The 21,889-nt window shown below is 38.5% G+C and overlaps 1 protein-coding gene across 6 annotated transcripts in view; it reads right to left on the bottom strand.

Moving 5' to 3' along the window:
- The window catches only part of HDAC8 (histone deacetylase 8), a 228,725-nt gene that overhangs the window by 198,476 nt on the left and 8,360 nt on the right, over positions 1-21,889 (bottom strand). For 4 of the 6 annotated variants that reach the window (XM_047092498.1, XM_047092501.1, XM_047092500.1 and 1 more), the window contains exon 5: positions 17,517-17,624. The exons of the other annotated variants lie outside the window; for them this stretch is intronic. In XM_047092498.1, coding sequence (XP_046948454.1) covers positions 17,517-17,624 — 108 coding nt within the window. The remainder of the gene's footprint in view (positions 1-17,516; positions 17,625-21,889) is intronic. 6 annotated transcript variants of the gene reach the window in all.

Raw genomic sequence — 21,889 nt, 5'->3', positions numbered from 1 at the left:
CAATAATCAGAATCTTTCTGAAAAGTGTAAGTTTGGAGGGGTCCCTGAGCTAATTCCTACTTCCCTATCCTTCCCTTCTACCAAGTAGAAAAACAAAATGCTGATTATTCAAGGAAAAATTCTTTTCTGGTGACTAAAATACACTACTAGTCTACTATAAGACCCAGAATTTCTTTTAATTGTTTTAGCTTTTTAATTTTTATTATTTTTTTTATTTTAGTATAGCTATCTACACAATGTTACATTAATTTCAGGTGATTCACAACATAGTGATTCAATACCTCTATACATTATGCTATGTTCACCACAAGTGTAACTGCCATACAACACTGTTACAATTATCACTGACTGTATTCCCTATGCTCTGCCTTTTATTCCTGTGACTTATTCATTCCATAACTGGAAAAATGTGCCTCCCACTGCACTTCACCCATTTTGTCCATCCCCCTACCCCTCTCCTCTGGCAACCATCAGTTTGTTCTCTGTATTTATAGATCTGATTCTACTTTTTGTTTGTTTTGTTTTTTAGATTTCACATGAGTGAAATCATATGGTATTTATCTTCCTCAGTCTGATTTATTTCACCCAAAATTGTTGTTGTTGTTGTTGTTGTTGTTATTATTATTATTTCTCTTCCTCCTTCTTTTAAAAACAGTTTTAATGAATAAATCACATGCCATACAATTCACCTATTTAAGGAGTACAATTCAATGGCTTTTAGTAATGTTCACAGAGTTGTGTGTATCCATCACCACAATCAATTGTAGAACATTTTTATTCACCTCTAAAAGAAGTCCTGTGCTCATTAGCAGTCACTACATACCTCACTTTTCCTGAGAGCTCCTGGGCCCTGGCAACCACTAATCTATGTTCTGTCTCTACAGATGTACCTACTCTGGACATTTCATACAAATGGAATGTATACTATGTGGTCTTTGTGACTAGCTTCTTTAACTTAGCATGTTTTCAAGGTTCATCCATGTTATAGCCAACCTTAGTATTTTTCTTCCTTTTTATTGTCAAACAATATCCCGTTGTATGGATATACCACACTTTGTATTCATCAGTTAATGGACATTTGTTTTTTTCCCCTATCCTTTGGCTATGGTGAATAATGCTGCAATGAGCATTAGCATACAAATTTTTGTGTGGACAAATATTTTCAATTGTCTCAGGTATATACCTAGAAGTTCTAGGTCATATTTTTTAACTCTATATTTAACTATGTAGAACTGTCAGGGCGTCTGGGTGGCTCAGTTGGTTAAGTGTCCGACTTTGGCTCAGGTCGTGATCTCGCGGTTCACCAGTTTGAGCCCCACGTCCGGCTCTGTGCTGACAGCTCAGAACCTGAAGCCTGCTTCAGATTCTGTGTCTCCTTCTCTCTGTGCCCCTCCTCCATTCATTCATTTTCTCTCTCTCTCTCTCAAAAATAAGTAAACATTAAAAAAATTGAACTATGTAGAACTGTCAAACTGTTTTTCCAAAGTGACTGCCATTTTATATTCCCACCAGCAATGTACAAGTGTTCCAATTTCTCCATATCTTCTTGAGTATTTGCTATTGTCCATCTTTTTTTTTTTTATGACAGCCATCCTAGTGGGTATGAAGTGGTATCTAACTGTAGATTTGATTTACATTTCCCTAATGACTAATGATGTTGAATATCTTTTAATGTCTTTATTGGCCATTTGTATATCTTCTTTCAAGAAATGTATACTCAAATCCTTTGTATATATTTCAATTGGGTTATTGTTCTTTTTATTGCTAAGTTGTAAAAGTTTTTTTTTTACATATATTCTGGATATAAGATCCTTATCAGATATATGATTTGAAAATATTTTCTCACATTCAATGGGCTGTCCTACTTATTTGAAGATATTACTTGCAGCATAATTGTTTTTAATTTTGATGAAGTCCAGTTCAGTTTTTCTTTTGTCACTTGTGCTTTTGGCATTGCATCTTAAGAAACTACTGCCTAGAGGCACCTGGGTGGCTCAGTTGGCTAAGTGTCTGACTCTTGGTTTGGGCTAAGGTCATGATCTCATGGTGGTGAGACTGAGCCCTGCATCAGGCTCCATGCTGGGCTTGGAGCCTGCTTAAGATTCTCTCTCTCCCTCTCTCTCTCTCTTTCTGCCACTGCCCCCCTCAAAAACAAAACAAAACAAAACAAAACAAAACTACTGCCTAATCAAAGGTCACAAAGAGTTACTCCTAAGTTTTCTTCTAAGAGGTTTATCTCTTACATTTAGGTCTTTGATCTATTTTGAGTTAATTTTTATATATGGTATGAGGTAAAGGTCCAACTCCAATCTTTTGCATGTGGATATCCAGTTCTCCCAGAACCACTCATTGAAAAGACTATTCTTTCTCCATTAAATGGTCTTAGTATCCTTGTCAAATATCAATTGACTATGGATGTATGGGTTTATTTCTGAACTCTCAATTCTATTCAATTGATCTGTATGCCTTTCCTTATGCCAGTAACAGACTGTTTTGATTACTGCAGCTTTGTAGTAAGTTTCAAAATTGGGATGTGCAAGTCCTCTTTGTTCTCCTTTTCCAGGACTGTTTAAGTTATGTTGGGTCCCTTGTAATTCCATATGTATTTTAGGATAATAAAGTTAATTTCTGCAGAAAAAGCCCAGGCCTGGATAATGTCACTGGTGAATTCTACCAAACATATAAGGAATAAGTGATACCAATTATCTATAATGTTTTCTGGAAAACAGAAACAGAAGGAACACTTCTCAACTCATCTTATGAGGGCAGTATGACATTATCTTGTATATAGAAAATCCCAAGGATTTTACTAAAAAACTGTTAGAAGCAATAAGAATTTAACAAGATTGTAGGATATAAGATCAAAATATAAAAATCAATTATATTTCTATACCATAGCAATGAATAATCCAAAAATGAAATTTAAAAAATTCTGCATATACATTATAGTATCAACAAAACTAAATACCTAGGAATGAAATGAACAAAAGCAGCACGAGATTTGCATACTGAAAACTACAAAACACTGTTGAGAGAAGTCCAAGATCTAAAGAAATGGAAAGAAGTTACGAGTCTTGAAATGCATATTTTCAAGGGACCTGCCTAGTAGAGCAGATGGTAGCCTCAGAACTTGATATATGGTTATTGTTACATGAAAGGATAAAGAAAATAGCTGATACTTTTCCTGATGTGGGAAGATGCCCTTTAGACATTTATTTAGTTCATATATTTTGGGTTTTTAACTATAATTAACTAGAAGGTCTGAAATGTTATATAGGTATATATATATATATATATATATATATATATATATATATAGCTAGAAGGTCTGAAATTTTTATAATTCTGTGTATCATTTTTTTATAGAGCTGCAATTGTTGAAACTTCTGTAAATTTTCATAGTTTTTAGTAGTTTAGGACAAGGGCAGTTTTTCTAGCCGTAACTTTGGCATTGAAGAGCACCCCCATCCAAGCCTATAGCCTTTATGATCCAGGGTTGTGCCTACAAAATTACACTCTTACTTTCAAAGAAGGCACTTTTCCCCTTATTTTCAGTACTGATAAAACCTCTTAACCCTCTGGAGAATGTGTTATTGGTGCTTCTATTGTTGTAGCTTCATTAAATGATTCTATTTGTACCCTTATAGATAATTTCTTTTTTAAAAAAATTTCTGAGAGAGAGAGAGAGAGAGAGAGAGAGAGAGAGAGAGAGGGGAAGCGAGCATGTGAGCACATGGGAGTGGGGTAGGGACAGAGAAAGAAGGAGAGAGAATCTCAAGCAGGCTCTGCACTTGCTGTCAGCATGGAGCCTGACATGAGGTTCGAACTCACAAACTGTGAGATGATGATATGAGACAAAAAGCAAGAGTCAGATGTTCAAATGACTGAGCCACCCCAGCACCCCCCACTTGTGGATAATTTCTATGTTTAAGAGCCAGAATGGTTACAGGAGATCAGCAGGAGAGAAAATTGCAACTAAGTGGTTAGAAATGAGAGGTATACCAGAGATGGAAAGCAAGATGGCTTTCCCAGAAATTGGTAATGGTCAAAATTTTCACTGTTCTTTCCTTTTTATATCTCTTATCCATCTAATTCTAGTGTCTCTTATTCTTTCTAGACAACACTCAAACTGTTTTTATGCTTTGACCTACATGCAAATCTACACAGGTTGTATGGTGCTACAAAAAATAAGGAAAGTAAAATTCTTTGAAATTTATCTTTATGTTGGTATGTAGACTATGTATTATAAATATACATGTTATATATATATATATATATATATATATATATATATATATATATATTTCAAATAGTAATACTAAGACAAACCTTATAGCAGACACATCCCTAAAAAGTTATATGATAACACACTTTTTGCAAATCAAATCTTGAATTCACTAAAGAAATTTATTTAAGGAACTCAGTAGATGAATCCTGTCGTAATGAAGGCTCCTTCTATAAAATGAATTCTCTGTTCAACCCCTGTATCTATTCATTTGGTAATGTGCATTTTTTAAAATTTCCTGGTTTTCTTAAATTGGAGCATACCTATGTTTAATCTTTAAGACAGTGCTGAAATCACTATTAGAACACATTAGCTTTCTTTCCCTCTCTGCTGGACATGATGATCTAGGGAAGGAAAAATGAGCTAACAGGTCCTAGCTTGTGCCATTATAGCTTGTGACTGGTTAACATATTATATAATCAGATGTTTCCATGCCTAATGTCCAAACCTTGTCATGATGTCTTCTGTGGGCTCCCTTTCCTGACACCCTGTTTACTACTCCTGCAGCCAGTTCATGTTGCTGTCTTTTGTGAGAATGGACTCAATAACTTTTACAGATCAAGAGTTTCTGTGTTTATTTATAATGCCATTGTTTTCTTTATCAAAGAGGGAGAATGAAAAACCAAAAATCCTTCTGTAATTTGATTTCATAGGTATGTCCAGTAAGTCCTCTTAGAGGCTTACATGTTCCAATGATAGAAACTGGGATAAGAATCAGGAGACTAGGTTCTCTCTTCCTTAGTTTTTGACTTATTAAAAAGTTCCTACCTTACACATCTCCTTCAAAGGAATATTATCATAAAGAGTTCAAATAAAAGCATTTATAAAAAATTCAAAGTACTCACTATCCCCATTATCCAATTCATAACTTTTCTCACATTGACTCCAATTCTAATTTAACATAGCTAAATAAATCAGCTTTTGCACACCTGCCTCTCTCCACATAAAACATGCACACAAAATACATGTACCTGACTGTGGGAAACCAGAAATTAGTTCCACATAATGGACTTTCTTTTAACTACCTATTCTACATTTATAGTCCACTTTAAGGGCTCTATGCCTAGTGCCAGCAGTTCTAAGAACAGTGAGATCAGTTTGTCTACAGTTGTTCCCAACCTTTTTTGGCTCTGGTACACCTACACTTGCTTCCAAAAATATACCCCACAGTCTGGTGCTCAATGGAATGAAGAACGTCCCTGTGCTAATAGAATATAAAACAAAGAAGGCAATGGATATAGTTTTACATTTTAGGGTACTCATAACAACACAGGCAAACCAGTGGAAATGATACAATTGGCCCTTCGCTGAGAGAAAGCCGTCTAGGATTGTTTTTTTTTCAAGGTGCGAAAGATTTACACTTATCAGTCTGAACCCCCCCAGCTTGGCCTCCCTTGTGACTGAGGATATGCTTTTGAAGAGATGGCTGGCCAAGGTAAATGGTGCAGCCAATAGCACTGGAATCAGCAAAAAGCAACTGACAAAAATCAAGGTCTTGTCCTTATTAACATTGTATTCTAACTGCCTGAGCTAACTAGCTACTGATACTGCCTGCAAAGAAACCAACTTTCATCAGAAACAAAAATGCACTCGAGTACTAATACAGATAAATTGTTTGTCTCCATGACCTGCATCCAACATTGAGCCTATCCCAAAGTTGCCATCTGATAAGATGGAAAAACCCTTTATTTACCTGAACAGTTTTAAAAATTCCATAATTTATAATACCATTACCTTCAATGATCAATTCTATTTCATGTGAGTGGCTTGCATTCCAACTATTTACACTACATTTCTTTTTTCTTTTTCTTTTTTAATGTTTATTTATTTTGAGAGAGAAAGTGCAAGTGAGCGGGGAAGGGACAGAGAGAGGGGAAAGACAGAATCCCAAGCAGGCTCCACACTGTCAGCACAGAGCCTGATGTGGGGCTTGAACCCAGGAATGAGATCATGACCTGAGCCAAAATCAAGCGTCGGACGTTCAACCGACTGAGCCACTCAGGCGACCCTACACTACATTTCTTATAATTAGCATACATTTCTGAGAAATTTTTAGCAAATATTGATGTTGTTTATATGAAATAGGTTTTAAAGGGCAAGCAGAAGTCTCTAAAGTTAATTAAGGTACCTTTTTTATGGATGTATATCTTTCTTAAAGGAAGTTCACAGATAGGGATTCCTGGTCAAGACATTAATAAGAGCTTAACAACCTTCAAGATACTTCCTAAGGGAAACTGTAATAATCTCTTGAGAGGTTTTGTTAGTTGTCTGGCATAAAGCCCATAATTACCACTTGACTCAATCTACCTTGTATGATTTATTATTACAGTTATATCAAAGTACATCAGGCAAGATCAGTGATTTTCACCCCTCTCAATTTAAATCTTACCTTGATTTGCCCCCAGTCTCCAGAAGAGTTTAAAGAGCCAGTTTTACTGAATTCCAAAGACAGTTCATAAAATGCATGGAAAATAAAGATTCTCAGAAGAAAAATCTGCCAAATTCTAGCAAAGACCAGCTAGGAAGTGTATGTAGCTTACTAGCATTCCAACTAAATTAAGTGGTATCATTGTGTAAGAATCTGTGTGGGTAGTTGGATTAAATATTTGAAAATATGCTTAAAAAAAGGAAAGCTGAGTTTTATTTTGGTGATAATACAGTTTATATTAAAGACAGGTTGGGGTAGAAGATTAAATTAAAGTAAAGCTATAGAACAATATGTGACCCTATCCAACATTCCTTCCTCTTTCCTCCACAGAACTCTTGGTTCGTATATTTAAGCAGTAAAACTAAAAATGAAATCTCTCACTATAGTACAAACACTAAAAAAAAAGTAAGAGCAATTAGTCCTAGATACATACTGTGAATTTGTGCCTTCAATTTCCATTTAAGTTTCCTGAGAAAAGATGATGCCGGAATGGATTTAGGACTATGGACAATGAATAAAAAGGTTTGCTCTAAGTGCACACTGTATTAGAAAAATTCACCAGTGCTACAGACAACTTGTCCTCCTAGCAAGGACCAGCTTCAGGAACCATTCAGATTACAAAAATAGGTGCTGGGAATAAAGATGGATTGTATTTCTTAGGCTCACTTGAGATGAGTCCATTAAATAGACTGGAAAACACATTAAAATACATAAAATACCTTCTTCTCAAAACATCAAGGTTATCAAAATAAGGAAAATCTGAGAAAATGTCACAGCCTGGAGGAACATAAGGAGACAGCTTAAATGTAATGGTATACTAGATGGGATTCTAGGCCAGAAGGACATTAGACAAAAAAAATAGGAAATCTGAGTAAACTATGAACTGCAGTTAATAATGCATCAATATGGATTAATTAATTATAACAAATATATCATATTCATGTAAGATGTTAATAATAGGGGAAATTGGGTGTGGGATACATGGCAACACTATATACCATTGCTCAATTTTTCTGTAAATCTAAAACTATTCTAAAAATTAAATTTATTAAACATGCATTATATTTCTTAGGCTATTTGAAATGACTCCACCAATGAAAAATACTTAATACTGAGGGCGCAGCTCATCAACGGCCTGAATCAAGGGCACTCAGGGCCATCAGCTATGAGCTGACAGCAGGACAAGATCTCCACACCTCCATAGTAATCCAGCTCAGAAAGCTGCAAATCCAGGCACCCAAAACCCTTTCAGAGAATTTCAATAGGAACAATGGAAAATCAAGACAATTAGCAAAACCTGTTTAACTTTCTTCATCCCAGACAACCCTATAGCTCTCAAACACACTGTGGACAGCACGTTTCAAAAGCAGTGAAATCTCCATTTGCAGAATTCCAGCTAACAATTCTGGAGGGTCAGGGCCAGCCCAGGCAACCAGCATCCTTCATCAGCTGCCAGCCTCTCTTGAAAGAGGGGGGAGCTGGTATCAGAGCAGAGGCAGCCAGGGTCATTAGTGGCTCTTAGCTCAGGCACTACAATGTGCACTGTTACCTAACACTATTGTTTTACACAAATAAAGCACATAAATGCCAAGTCGGACTCTTGCCCTTCTCTTGTCTAAGGATTCTTTAAGCACCAAGAATCATGGATGCTATATTTATCAGCCAGGTTATGAACTCTGAAGGATAGTTTCCTAATGGAAATACTGACCACAGTTAATTAGTCAAACACAAATTTCAAGGTGAAAATCTCTTGACTCTAAATATTCATTCTTTCATTCAAATTATAAATATTTATTGAAGAACGATTATGAGACAGATGCTGAGATGATGAAAAAATTAGCTCAGCAGAACACTTGGAACTGATGAAACAGTTTAGATGAACATCAGATCAATAAATAGAAACAATGGATGACGTTAAAGAGAATCTCATCAAGCAGAAAACATCCTTGATTTAGCCTTGCATGCCCTCTAGTGGTCCCTTGGCTAAAATGCAAAGCTTATATAAGCCCACAGTTTTTGGTCATGTTGAATATGCTGGAACTCTGACGTACTGACTGCTTATTCGACTTTATGAACACTTAAACTTCTGACTGCGGTGTAGAATCTCCTCCCTCCCTCCCTCCCTTTCTTTCTAACTCTATCATTGTCCTGGTTCTGATAATTTCATAAAACCTGTTAAGATATTATCATTGATTCATTCAACAAGTATTTATTGAGAGCCTACGTTGAGAAGGAATTAACTCATCTTTCCAACTTAATAATTTTTAATTTTCCAAACATTTTGACACTCAATAAGTCAACTGGTAGTATGAAGGACACACCTCCAAACAGCTGGGAATTAATGTTTCTCAGTCATCTCCTGCCCATCCATTCCAATTTTCACACTTGATTATTCACCCAACAAAATTTTATTGAGGGTTTACTATATGCCAAGTAGAGTTCTAGGCAGTGAGCTATAGTAATGAACAAAAGAGATAAAAATCCCTACCTCCTACAAAGTTTATTTCATATAAATATAAAATAAATAATAAAAATAAAGTTATATTCTAGTGGGAAAAGACAGACATAAATAATAAGTAAATTAAATAATTTTTTGATGATTAATAGTATGGGCAACAGTCACACAGTGTAAGGGCAATGGGAAGCTTTTTTGCAATGCAAATCTTAAAACATGGCCAGGGAGTCTTATTGAGACAGTGATTATTCAGCAAAGACTTGAAGGAGATGAAGGGGCACTAGCTGGGAGAAGAGTATTTCAGGCAGTAGGAACAGCAAGGGGAAAGACCAAGAGGTGGGAATATGCCTGGTAGGTTCAAGAGATATGAGAAGTCCAGTGGCCAGAGAACAGCAAGGAAAGGAAGAAAACAGTTTTACAGGAGGAAGAGGGGAGAAGGAAGGGAGGTGCAGGGCTTTGTAGGGTAGAGTAAGGACTCTAGCTTTTACTCTGATTGAAACAAGGAACCAATGCAATGTTTTGTCCCTTCTCCTTATCCCCAATAGCCAATGGATCACCAAGTTCTGTCTGTTATGCCTCTAAAATCACTCTCAAGTGCTTTCCTTCCTTTTTACAACCACTGTCACTACCTTTAGTCACACTTTTAAGATCTCTTCCCTGGTCTCTGAGCATAACAGTCTGTTCTTTTTCTTTATTAATGAGACTGCGTAGAAGGGTGAACTGATCTGGGGTCAGGAGGTAGAGGTGGAGGCAAAGGGCAGGGCATCAGAGTGCAATTTACTTGCAGTCCTGGTACCTGGACCTGAAAACAAACACCAGAGTTACATTTAAGAGAGAATGCTAAGGTTCAGCTAGGAAAGCATGCCTATAATAGGCTTATAAGATCAACATGCTGATGGGTGGTCCTCCCAACTATCTCCTGATCAACAACCTTGTAGTGAATCAGGCAGTTGGACAATCATGATGTTGCTGGAAAGCTAGCGCCTCTTGCAAGATTAAACTGGTCTCCAAGCCCTAGATTGCTGAGGCTAACTGCAGGGTACAGCATAGACAAGTGCATCAGGCAGTAGCAAAATACTTGGATGAGTGATCATGAAGTAGCAAGGGCACAATATTCTAAAAACTGCTTGCTGATATAGAAGGTCTATGGGAAGACAACTAAATTTCACCTCAGAGGTTGCTAGGTAAGAGTCCTTCAATTTTTGGCATGGGCAGACAGGGCTGTGCCAAAAGAAAATCTAACTGGTGTCTCACACCTGAATGATCCAGTTAGTGTAATTCATACACTACTCAACAGCAAACACTTTTTCTAAATTTTTTTTTATTATTACATTTCTTTGTTTTTGAGAGGCAGAGAGATACAGCATGAGTGGGGGAGGGGCAGAAAGAGAGGGAGACACAGAGTGCGAAGCAGGCTCCAGGCTCTGAGCCGTCAGCCCAGAGCCCGCAGCAAATAGTTTTTCTATGTGCCAGGCATTATTCTGTGTGCTTTACACATATCACTTCATGTAATACAACTGATATCACTTCATGTAATACAACTGCTTTGTGAGGTAGGTACTATTATTATCTCCATTTCATAGGTAAGGAAATCAAGGGACATAAAGTTTAAGCAAGCTGTTCAAGGTCACATAGAAAAAGTGGTAGTGCTGAGATTCAAATCCAGGCAGTGTGACTTCAGAATCCCTGCTCTTAACCTCTATGCCATGTTTTATGGTGAAGGCTAATTGAATGTGTACTTGGGTAGTCCATACTTGGTTGGCAAGGTACTGACCAGGCTCAGCGATGTCAATGGTTCCAAGGCAACAGTAGGCTAAATGCCAGGAAGAGAAGAGGTCTGGATAGAGGAGTTGGATAGAGGAGTTGTAGTGCATTAGAAGAGAATTCTGAGGAGGTTGGCCCAGAGGGCCAATTGTATTATGTATTGGAAGTACAGAAGTAGTGCTGCCCTCCCCCACCCCCACCAGAACATGGTTAATCCATATGGCTTGGCAGGTTGTCTGCTGGTAGTGGTATGGTGGAGAGGCAAATGTGTCCGAGGATGATTTTGCATGGCATTCTCCAAAACTAGTGTATGAACTGGAGGCTGTGGTTGGGGAGCAGATGGCCATGGAACCCTGAAAGTAGAAGACCTTTTAGATGTATGGGCAGCAATGGCTGGTGTGAATTGAGGTAACAGGCAAAGAGGGACCCACCACTAGTAAGAAGGTGTTACAGATGTGGGAGGTTGGAAAATCTGTACTGAAGTTCACTGGGACAATGTCCCAAGAGCCTGAAGGTTACCTTGGTCTGTTTTTACCTCAACTACAGTGATTATTAGTGGTTAGGTCAGAATGGGGCAACTAGAAAAACCTTTAGACCAGGAGTTCTCAAACTGTGCTGGGCATCAGAATTACCCAGGGAGGCAGTGGCAAAAAGTGAATATTCTTGGGCTGCACCCTTAGAGGGTGTGATTCACGAATCTTCATTTTAGGATTAAGATGCAAGTGGTCTACAGAACACAGTATGAAACAAAATCCGTGAGATTATGTGCAAAGTTTGAATGGGCTGTGTTGGCCTGTTGGAGTGGTACCCATGAGCACAGGCAAACCCTGATCATAATAGCATGGGGCATCTCGGAACAACATAAACCTCTGGGCTGCCCTGGAATGGGCCCGAATCTTTATGTTCTACACATGCATCTGCCTGCTCCCTATGCTGTGGCTGGGGTAAATGGCTATGACTTTCTTGGGCTGAAACCCATTTCTACTGCCTGTTGATATTCTGAATTCTGAAATAGGATGGGTGCTTTGGGAAGGGTCTACTTTACCTGGTATGGGTTGAGTTTACAAGTCTGCCTTGGCTGCTCTAGGCTATAATTGTTTGAGCTCATGATCACAAACTGCCTGTCCTTCTAAAAGGAAGTGTCTCCTTATCTTGAAAGTGGCCTTGATCACTAAGAGCTCTTATTCCCACTTGGGGTAATTAACCTTGGTTCGGGCCAACTTCCTGGAGATGTGGGCGCAGGGGCAGAGATGAAAGTACTCAGGTCCTCCTGTAACAGGACAACAACCCCAACCTATCACCCTCCCACTCCATCCACATCCTTGTACATGGATGCTGAAGGCATTAGTCAATGGTACAGGCCAAGGCTGGGGTAGAAGGCCTTCAGCTACAGGAAGGTCATTTTTGTGTCTGGGACCAAATTCCCTTCATTTCAGAAAGGCTTACATCTTATCCAGAAACACAACATTCACGCTTCAGGGCTTGGCCTGGAGACAGTACTACTAACATCCCATTATCATGTAGCTTAGAGATTCTGTGACATCACATTAAATAAATTTATCAAACTATTGCTCAGGTAAATAACTATTCTAAGAGGTGGTGTGTGATCTCATTTGCTTGAAGAAGGCAGGAGCACCACACAGGAAGTTCCATACATTACTTTTCTTAATCTAGATGAGGTTCTTGGTGCCCCTAAGGTATAGACAGCTCTGTGGATAATAGAGACTTATGGAATTAAATTGGGAGGTTCCAGGTTAACAGAAAGGATTTTGAATAGTGAATACACTGAGGCTGAAATAATCTTGACAGAAAATATTCTCTGCTTTTTATTTTTAGAAAGTGTCTCAAGGCCAATGCAGAAGAACTGGAGGATCTGATGAAACCTGCAGTCAGTTGCTGTCCAAAGTTTTTATATTATAGAAGGCCTTGATTTTAGACTGGGAGAACATCTGCTCCTTTGGTATTAAAGGAAAAGTCCTGGGTATTGGCACTAGTGTACAGTCAATTTCCCAATCAGGCGCAGTCTCTCTGTCTCTCAGTAGAGAATATCTTCATTTGTCTTATGGGTATGGGTTGGACCTAGCAGTGTAAAGGTTTAGTTGAACAGAGAATTCTATGTGATGTTTGGGAGGGGTAGGGGTATAGGGAATCCTGGCAGTAAAAGTCTGACAAAGCAAAAGACATTAGTCTTGAAGGCAAGAGTGAATAGTCTACTCTGTCAAGAGCAGCTTATAGGCAAAGGGGAAGTGTAAGTGCAGTGGGGGACAAACAGTACCAGGGCTGACTTCAGCTGGATAGGTAGTGGGACCTGCTGGACCAGGGACTTTTCTGAGAGGCTACCTAGGACCCCCTGAGTATAACCCAGTCCAGATATAATAAGTGACTTTTATCAAATGCTATGTGCCAGGTTCTTTGCTAAGCTTTTTAATGTAATTATTATTAGATTTAATCCTTATAGCCCTATAAGGTAGATAACTTAAATTATTATATCCAATTTACAAATGAGGACACTGAGGCACAGAAGTTTTACAGCTAGTAATTGAGGGAGCTGGGATTCCCTGGACAACACTGAACTACTGTGATGTATGGTCCTCCCCAGTTCTAAAGGAAGTATAAGAACACATCTCATCCCCTAGAGGCTAGGGGTGGTGATGCCATAGGAACAAAGCATGTCTTAGCTGGTTCCTACTTTGCTGCCTGGCTGGGCAGTCTTCTGATGGAAGGGCTGGTGCCTTACAGGTTGGGCACATATTGAAAGAATGATCTGGGCTACTACAGTAAAGGCATGTCTCTTTTGTCTGGTGATGTGTCTGTTCTCCAGGTGCCAGCATTGAATGGGTATAAAGAGAATCCAGGCCTCCATTTTCATGTAGTTATCTGTTTGTAAAGGTTGGAGGGCAGGAAGTACAGATACAGGAGCGGGGCTGGCCACTCAGTTAACAAGATATACTCTGCATACAGCCCTTTGGGGAAACTGTAATGCAATCCACTGTCATTCACTCCATGCATAAGGAAATGGAGGTCTTGATAATACAGCTCTAGTGCCTTTGATCATAATTTCCAGGTGGGTAGTACTTAAGAGCTAGAGGTCTAGTTCTACATTCTTGTAGAGCTTGCCAAGACACAAGGCAGTTTCATGGCTCTACCATTTGCTGCCCCCCAGGTGGAAGTACCAGAAACCAACAGCATTCTAGGATATATCTCTGTCTCTTCTCACAGGGAAGCAGGACAGAGGGGGGCCCAGCTGGCAAAGATCTGGTGTTGCCATATGGTAGGCAGAAATGTTATCGGACAAGAGGACATAAACAGGAGTGTGGGAGGACGAAATGCATCATTGAGCTAGAGATGTAGGTCTTAAATGGATTATCAGAACAGGATAAAGGAAAATATTGGGAGCTGAGATGCAGAGTCAAATAGGTTAAGAGACACCAGAAGGCAAGAATGAGGAATAGCCAGTCAAAGTGGACAAATAAGATATCTCCAGACAATTCTGGAGGTTAGGAATCACTGTTCTGTGTTGGGTTTTAATATCTCCTAGCACATGTTTACATGGACAGGGTGAGTCCCATTTAAGGGAATCTAGATGGGACAAGATGACTTCCTAAGAGTCTGACTACAAAAAGCAGAATCAAAGGATTCAAAGCAGCCTGTGAGGAAGTGATAGAAGAGAGCAAGAGTTGTTTTACAGAGAGTATTGGTCATTGGGCAGGCACTCTTCAGTTCACTAGTAGGCAACCCACTCAATCGTCTGTAACACCCTCCTTCCCTTCTTTTGCTCTGGCTTCACAAGTGGTGGTTCTCCTCCTCCCAAAGCCACTCACCCCATCCTCTCCTGCCTTCTCTGAGACTTTGCTCCATTTCTTATCCTTCTCATATTTCCAGTATTTCCCTTTCAGCCCATACATATTATTAAATCTTTTAGAGCAAACCCAACAAGTACTCCTCAAGCCTCACTTTCCCTTGACCATTGCCCTCCTCTTTCCTTTCTTTCCATTCAAACCTTTGGACAGTTTATGCTCCTTTCCTGTCCATTGCTTTAGTTCCTGCTCACCCTTCAACATTTTGTATTCCCATCCCTCTCCAGGATGTTATCTTACCAAAATCATTAGTGACTATGTTACTTGCCAAATATGACTGACATTTTAGTGCTTCTCTGGATTGACCCCTCCATAGCACATGGCACTGCTGAGAGCTTTTTGCTTCTTTAAACTCCTCTGCTCCCATGGGATTCCATGGTCCCTTTCTATTTTGATTATCTGGCTGGCCCTGATTGTCGCTTTTTGGCTGAATTCACTGGGGCCTCTTCTTATACTTGCCCGTTACAAGTTGGTGTTTCCTGGGGCTCTAGGCTCTACTTTCTTTTTCTCCTGACTCTCTGCCTTTTCCCTAGGTAATCCTGTCCATTTTCATGGTTTGCACCACCACTTTATATACTGGCAACACTTCTGTTTCTATTTTTAGCTTCCACCTCCATCTCCAAATTGGAGTATCCACTTTCCCTGGCTATTACCTTTGCTGCACACCAACACCTATTCTTGTTTATTGAGGTTTACAAGGGTTAAGTACACAGGTTGGAAAAATCAGGCTGCCTGGGTTTGAATAACAATGTGATCACTTACCAAGCTTGAGCAAGTTGTTTAACCTCTTTGTACTCCAAATGGGTAAAAGAGAGAAAATAACAACATCTGCTTCTTAATATGAGAATATATGAGAACTATGAGAATATATGAGACAAAATTCAGGTAAGGTAGCATCTAGCATGTAGCTCAACACATTGGCTATTGTTATCAATATCCTGCTTTCTCTGGGACTCCACTCAAGGAAGCCAGAAACTTGAGTTATCTTCCTCTTCTTTCCTCTCCACTCATATCCACTAATCATTAATACTTGTTTTATCTCTTAAAGCTGTCTCAAGTCAGCCTTCACCATTCTCCATCCCACAATCTCACTACTCTGCCTTAGATCAGGTCTTCATCACTTGTCATTGGGAGGACTTGCTTGTGCCCTATTCAGTCTCCCTACCTCCAGTCAACACCTCCTTCAATCCTTCCATCCTCTATGACTACAGAGTTAGTTTCCTAAAATACAGATCTCATGTTACTTCCTCACATAATTTTGCAGTGCCCCCCCCATTTCCTACTACAGAGTTTCTCAAAGTATGCACATCAGAATCACTCCTAAAGTTTGGAAGTTGTAGGTTCTGACACACTACTCCAAACCTACCCAATCAAGATCTCTGAGAGAGAACTAGATATCTACATTTTTCATTTGGGGGATTCAGATATTCATGAAGCCTTTCATAACCCATTTCCTACTTTTCTACCTCACCTTCTGCCATTATCCACTTGGTACTTTAACACCTCCAACACTACAGGGCAGTGTGTAGTTTCCCAAATCCACCAAGCTATTTTACATCACTCTGCTTTTACAAAGGCGGTTGTGGCTTTCTGAATGCTGTTCACCTTCTTGTCTCCCTGGCATACTCCTTTGCATCCTTTGAAGTCTTCTTCGCCATAACCTCCCTACTGACCAATCTTATTTTACTTCTTTACAGCACTATTTCTCAATCATTTGCTCATTATCATTTCCTAATCCAAGGAGCCTTTTTAGATAAGTTGTCTTAATTGACCACTCTATAAAATTTTAATATCACAGATATACTGCACATCATAAACCATGTAACATCTAAGTTTTTTGTTTTCCCCCACTCACAAGAATCAATTTTTGCTCTGGTGGCAGACACTACTCTCCAACCTGGTCTTCTCAATTTTCACTTTTGATTCCTTTGGTAAGTCTTTTCTGATTCCCTTCCTATCTTTTTGAACATTTCTTCTCCAGATTCCTTTGTAAGCCTATCTTCTTCTACTTGTCCTGTAAACACTGGCATTCCACAAGGCTCAGTATTTGTTTCGTTTTGTTTTTCTGTATTAAAGATGCCTCTCAGGTGATTTTTATCTATTTTCTTAGTTTTAATTACCACCTATCACGCTGTTGATGCCCAAATCTGTATTTTCAGTGAAGATAGCTATCCTGAGCTCTAGCATCTTGCTATTCCAAGTATGGTCCACAGATTGGCAGCATTTAGTATCATCTGAGAGCTTGTTAGAAATGCAGATTCCCAAGTTTCATCCCAGACCTCCTGAACCAGATCTGCATTTTATCAAGACCCCCAGGTATTTCATATGTACAATAGAGGCTCAAAATTACTGGGCTGGACCCTGTTACCAGCTCTCTAGGAGACATCTCTGATTACATGTTCCATAACCACATCAGCTCTCATCTCTTACTCTTCTTGGTTAATGGTAACAAAATTTACTCAGTCATCTACACAAGAAATCTAGATCACTCCTTCCTTATCATTTATATTAAATTGCTTATCATTCCTATCTCTTCTAGCTACTAAATGGCTCCTGAATTTATTTGCTCTTCTATGCTCATCACCACTGCTTTCACTTCCTTTTGGGTAGATTATTACAGTAAAGTCCTAATCAATTTCTCTATCAACATCCTCCCCCAACTCTCCACCAGTTTACCTGCTGACTTGCTAGAATCAGATCCCTAAAATGCAAATCTGATCATGTTACCTACTCCTGGATAAAGCTTTCTTCAGTGATTTTTCATTGTCCAAAGCCAGGGTTCTTAACCAGGGATCCATCCATCCAGACAAGGGCTTTAAGAGAGTCTTATACTTTCTGAAATTACAAGGAAAAATTTGTGTATGTGCACTTTTCTACACAGTAGACAGTATACATAGTTTTCATCAGATTTTCAGAGGGTCCATGACCAAAACAGGTCAAGAACCACTGATCTGAAGGATTAAGTTCAAACTATGTAGCTTGGCATATAAGGACCCTTTATACCTCTCCTACCTTTCTTACAGTCACTTACCTACAGGAGTTCCAGCTTTAATTACAGACTTGGAAGTTCCCTCAGCCTTCATGCATCTCTGTCCCTGCACATGCTGTTTCTGGAATAACCCCAAAGTTACATACATAGCCAGTACATGGTGTGGCCTGGATTTGCACCTAAGTCTTATTTCAAAGTTCACAGTCATTTCACTCCACAGTGACTTGACATTTTACATTGTGGCCTAGTACACACAAATACATACACATACACTAGAACAAGTTTCATGAAATCCACCTTGGGATCAAAACATGCTGGCTGCAGCCCACTAAACTGACACAATGTTCTGTTAGTGAGCTGCAACTCTCAGTTAAAAAAACACTGCACTAGACTTTTGCTGATACAGAAAGTTCTTATTACTGAGAGTTTATTGCCTTAGCCCCAGAAGTATCAAGGTTTTGAGGTTTCCTAGGGATACACAAGCTCTCATAGCATGAAGGCATTTGCTAATGAACTGACCACTTTTGTCAGTCTCCATTCAAACAACCTACTCGTTTAAACACTAGTACCTATCTCTATCCATCTGTTCAATCACTATGTTTTTTATGGATTGTCATATATATCAGTGAGCAATTCACTACAAATCTATCACAAAGTAAAATTACAAATCTTATAAAAATATGCAAGATATCATGAAGTTAACACACGAAACTGACAACCAGGATCTGTAGACCAGTTTACAGATGAAGAGGAGAAAAATAACTAAGGATACTGATTTTAAAAGTTGTTCAAAAGAGAGTGATTTGAATACCAAATGATTAAGGAGAAGCCCTCAGAAAAACTGGAAAAACCCTTGAACATTTTTGGCAAAATCAACCCTCTTAACGATTGTGCTGCAAAAATCTCACAGAAAGTCAAATGTACCATCTTGAAATGTTGCACACTTTTGTTTGAAAAATTAGGCCCAAACAAAAGCAATCAATCCTCAATGCATTCTTTGTTTGTTGTAAGAATTACATAGCATTCAATTCTATTAAGACACAAACGAATTTTAACAGTTTTTAATTATTCAAGTTAGTGTACTAATCAAGCCCTGCCCGCTCCATTATTTACTCTAAAATTTTAGTCCTCCTTTTATTTTTAAAATATAATTTATTGCAAATTTGTTTCCATACAACACCCAGTGCTCATCCCAACAAGTGCCCTCATCCCTGCCCATCACCCACTTTCCCCTCTCTCCCAACCCCCATCTACCCTTAGTTTGTTCTCAGTCCTTAAGAGTCTTTTATGGTTTGCCTCCCTCCTTCTCTGTAACTTTTTGTTTCCCCCCTTCCCCTCCCCCATGGTCTTCTGTTAAGTTTCTCAAGATCCACATATGAGTGAAAACATATGGTATCTGTCTTTCTCTGCCTGGTTTATTTCACTTAGCATAATACCCTCCAGTTCTATCCATGTTGCTGCAAATGGCCAGATTTCATTCTTTCTCATTGCCAAGTAGTATTCCATTATATATATAAACCACATCTTCTTTATCCATTTGTCAGTTGATGGTTTAGTCCCCCTTTTAAATGGGTTCACTAAGTGGCCTTCTGTCTGGTACCAAGTACCCTAGAGTAATAAGAACCTCCTGTATAACTCTTTGTTTCCTCATCATCTGGAATACAGCAGGAGCTTAATAAAAGTTTGTTAAATGAATAATTGCAATGGCCTTCTCCTCTCTAGTCTCAGTTCCCTCAGATCCAATCAGCACATTGCCACCCTCTCTAAAATTCTTCAGTAAATCCCCACTGGCCCGAGAAAAAAGTCCAACTCCTCAGCATAGCTTACAAAACCTTTACAGTCTGGTCTTGCTCTATTTGCCCTCACATTCTGGCCACATTGAACTACTTGCAATTCTCCAAATGCCCCATTCTTTCCACTGCCCTGTTTTTATTGTTCCCTCTGCTTGGAAATCTCCATCCTTGCTGATGATAGGAAGGCAAACTCCTTCTCCTTCTTCTGTACACTCCACCACCCTGCACATAACTGGAGCATACACTGGTCATATTGTGTCTGTACTGTAACTGCTTCCCACCTTGTTCCAAGCAGTTTTTACTATAAAAAGTTCTGCTGATAAAATACACATTAGAGAAGATATAGGAAACAGAAAAAAGATACATGTATACGTGTGTATGTATGTATGTCTGTATCTATATATATCTATATCTTTCACAGTATCATCATCCTCACAAAGTCACCAGTATCATTTTGTTGTATTTCCTTCTAAGAAGAAAAAATGTTTTTTTCATAAGCATCTATTTTTTTACATGACTAATCAGAGTGAATGTACAATGTTATAGCTACCTGCCCTTTAAAAACAAAGCCAACATTATACAATATGCACTGTTTTTTAAAGTTGTATTTTATTTGAGAGGGAGGGAGGGAGAGAGGGAGGGAAAGAGAGAGAGGAGTGTGAGAGTGGGGCAGGAGCAGACAGAGAGGGAGAGAGAGAGAATCCCAAGCAGGCTCCACACGTCAGTGTAGAGCCCGACTTGAGGCTTGAACTCACCAACCGTGAGATCATGACCTAAGCCGAAGTCAGATGCTCAACTGACTGAGCCACCCAGGCACCCCAATATGCACTTTTTTTGTTATACAGTCATCCTAACCACCATTTGTTAATGGTTACATAATAGCCCATCACGTGGATATGTTACAGTATAAAACTTAACCATTCTGCTGTTGTTGGATATTCAGGTCTCCCTCCTCTTTTTTGGCTATAAGAGAGAAATGACCATCTTCATACACACAACTTTTCCATATTTTGGATTGGCTTATTTCCTTAGGTTAGATTACCAAGAGTTATAGATATATGAGGTAAAAAATCTTTCTTCCTTCAGCTCAAATCTGGGAGGAGAAAAATGTATACATGTATATACTATATTTCAATCTCTCTTCCCATAATTATCAGTGATGCTAAATATTTATTCATGTTTATTTACTATTTGTTTCCTCTTTTGTGAATTGTTCATGTCTTTTGTCCATTTATCTAAATTTTAGCGTTTTAAAAAATCAATTAGAAGGGCGCCTGTGTGGCTCAGTCGGTTAAGCATCTGACACTTGGTTTCGGCTAAGCCATGACCTCATGGTTGGTGAGATTGAGCCCTATGTTGGGCTCTGCACTGACAGCGTGGAGCCTGCTTGGGATTTTCTTTCCTTTCTTTCTGCCCCTCCCCGACTCGTTCTTTCTCTCACTCTCCCTTTCTATCTCAAAAGCAAATAAATAAACTAAAAAAAAAAAAATCAATTAGAATAAAGAATTTAAACATCTGTAATATTTGCTGTAACTTTTTTTGCATCTTTTTATTTTGGTAATATTTTAGCTGCAAAAGTAATAAAATCTCTTTCCAGAAATTTTGCAAACTAAAGAAACACATTTTTAAAAATCATCAATAATTCTGCCACCCTAATTATTCCCACTGTTTTTTTAATATGTGTATGTTCTATAAAGTTGTAATTGCAGTGTGCATACAATTTTAAAACCTGATTTTTTATTAACACGTAAGTATTTTTCTGAAATGCTCTATAGTCTTCATAATCATCATTTAAAAAATAGCATAATATTCTATGGAGTAGATTCACCATTTCCTTATTACTACATATTCACATTATTTCTAATTTTTTTTGTTTCATAAGTAACACTGATAAAGGCTTCCATGCAAATAGTTTTTTTGTATATTTTGCATTATTTTTTCTGGAAATATTCTCAGTAGTAGGATTAAAGGACATTAGTCCTTATCCCTAAGGTAGATAAAGGGCATTAATACACATTAGCTACCAAATTACTTTAAGGGGCTGAAACACTATTACCAGTCAAATAAGTACCATCTTTTTCAATTCTGGCTTAAAGAGAGGCTACTTAGTTGTTTAAATTTGCATTTCTTTGATCAGTAGTGATGAACATTGCCCCATGTTTTCCAGTTGTTCTTAAACACCTTTGTAAATTTTCTATTTGTGCTCTTTGCCCATACTTCTTATACATCATACTGTGTAAGTGCCTTACTTAGAAAATATAAACCTGTCACATTCTGTCATATTTTTGTCAAATATGCCTTTTTAGTCTGTGTTTAAA

The sequence above is a fragment of the Lynx rufus genome, unplaced genomic scaffold, assembly GCF_022079265.1.
Source record: "Lynx rufus isolate CCGP_SWC_20201006 ecotype Redwood Valley unplaced genomic scaffold, mLynRuf1.p SCAF_30, whole genome shotgun sequence".
Taxonomy (NCBI): Eukaryota; Metazoa; Chordata; class Mammalia; order Carnivora; family Felidae; genus Lynx; species Lynx rufus.
Note: the sequence above shows the minus strand (reverse complement) of the source record. Positions and strands in the feature narration are given on the sequence as shown.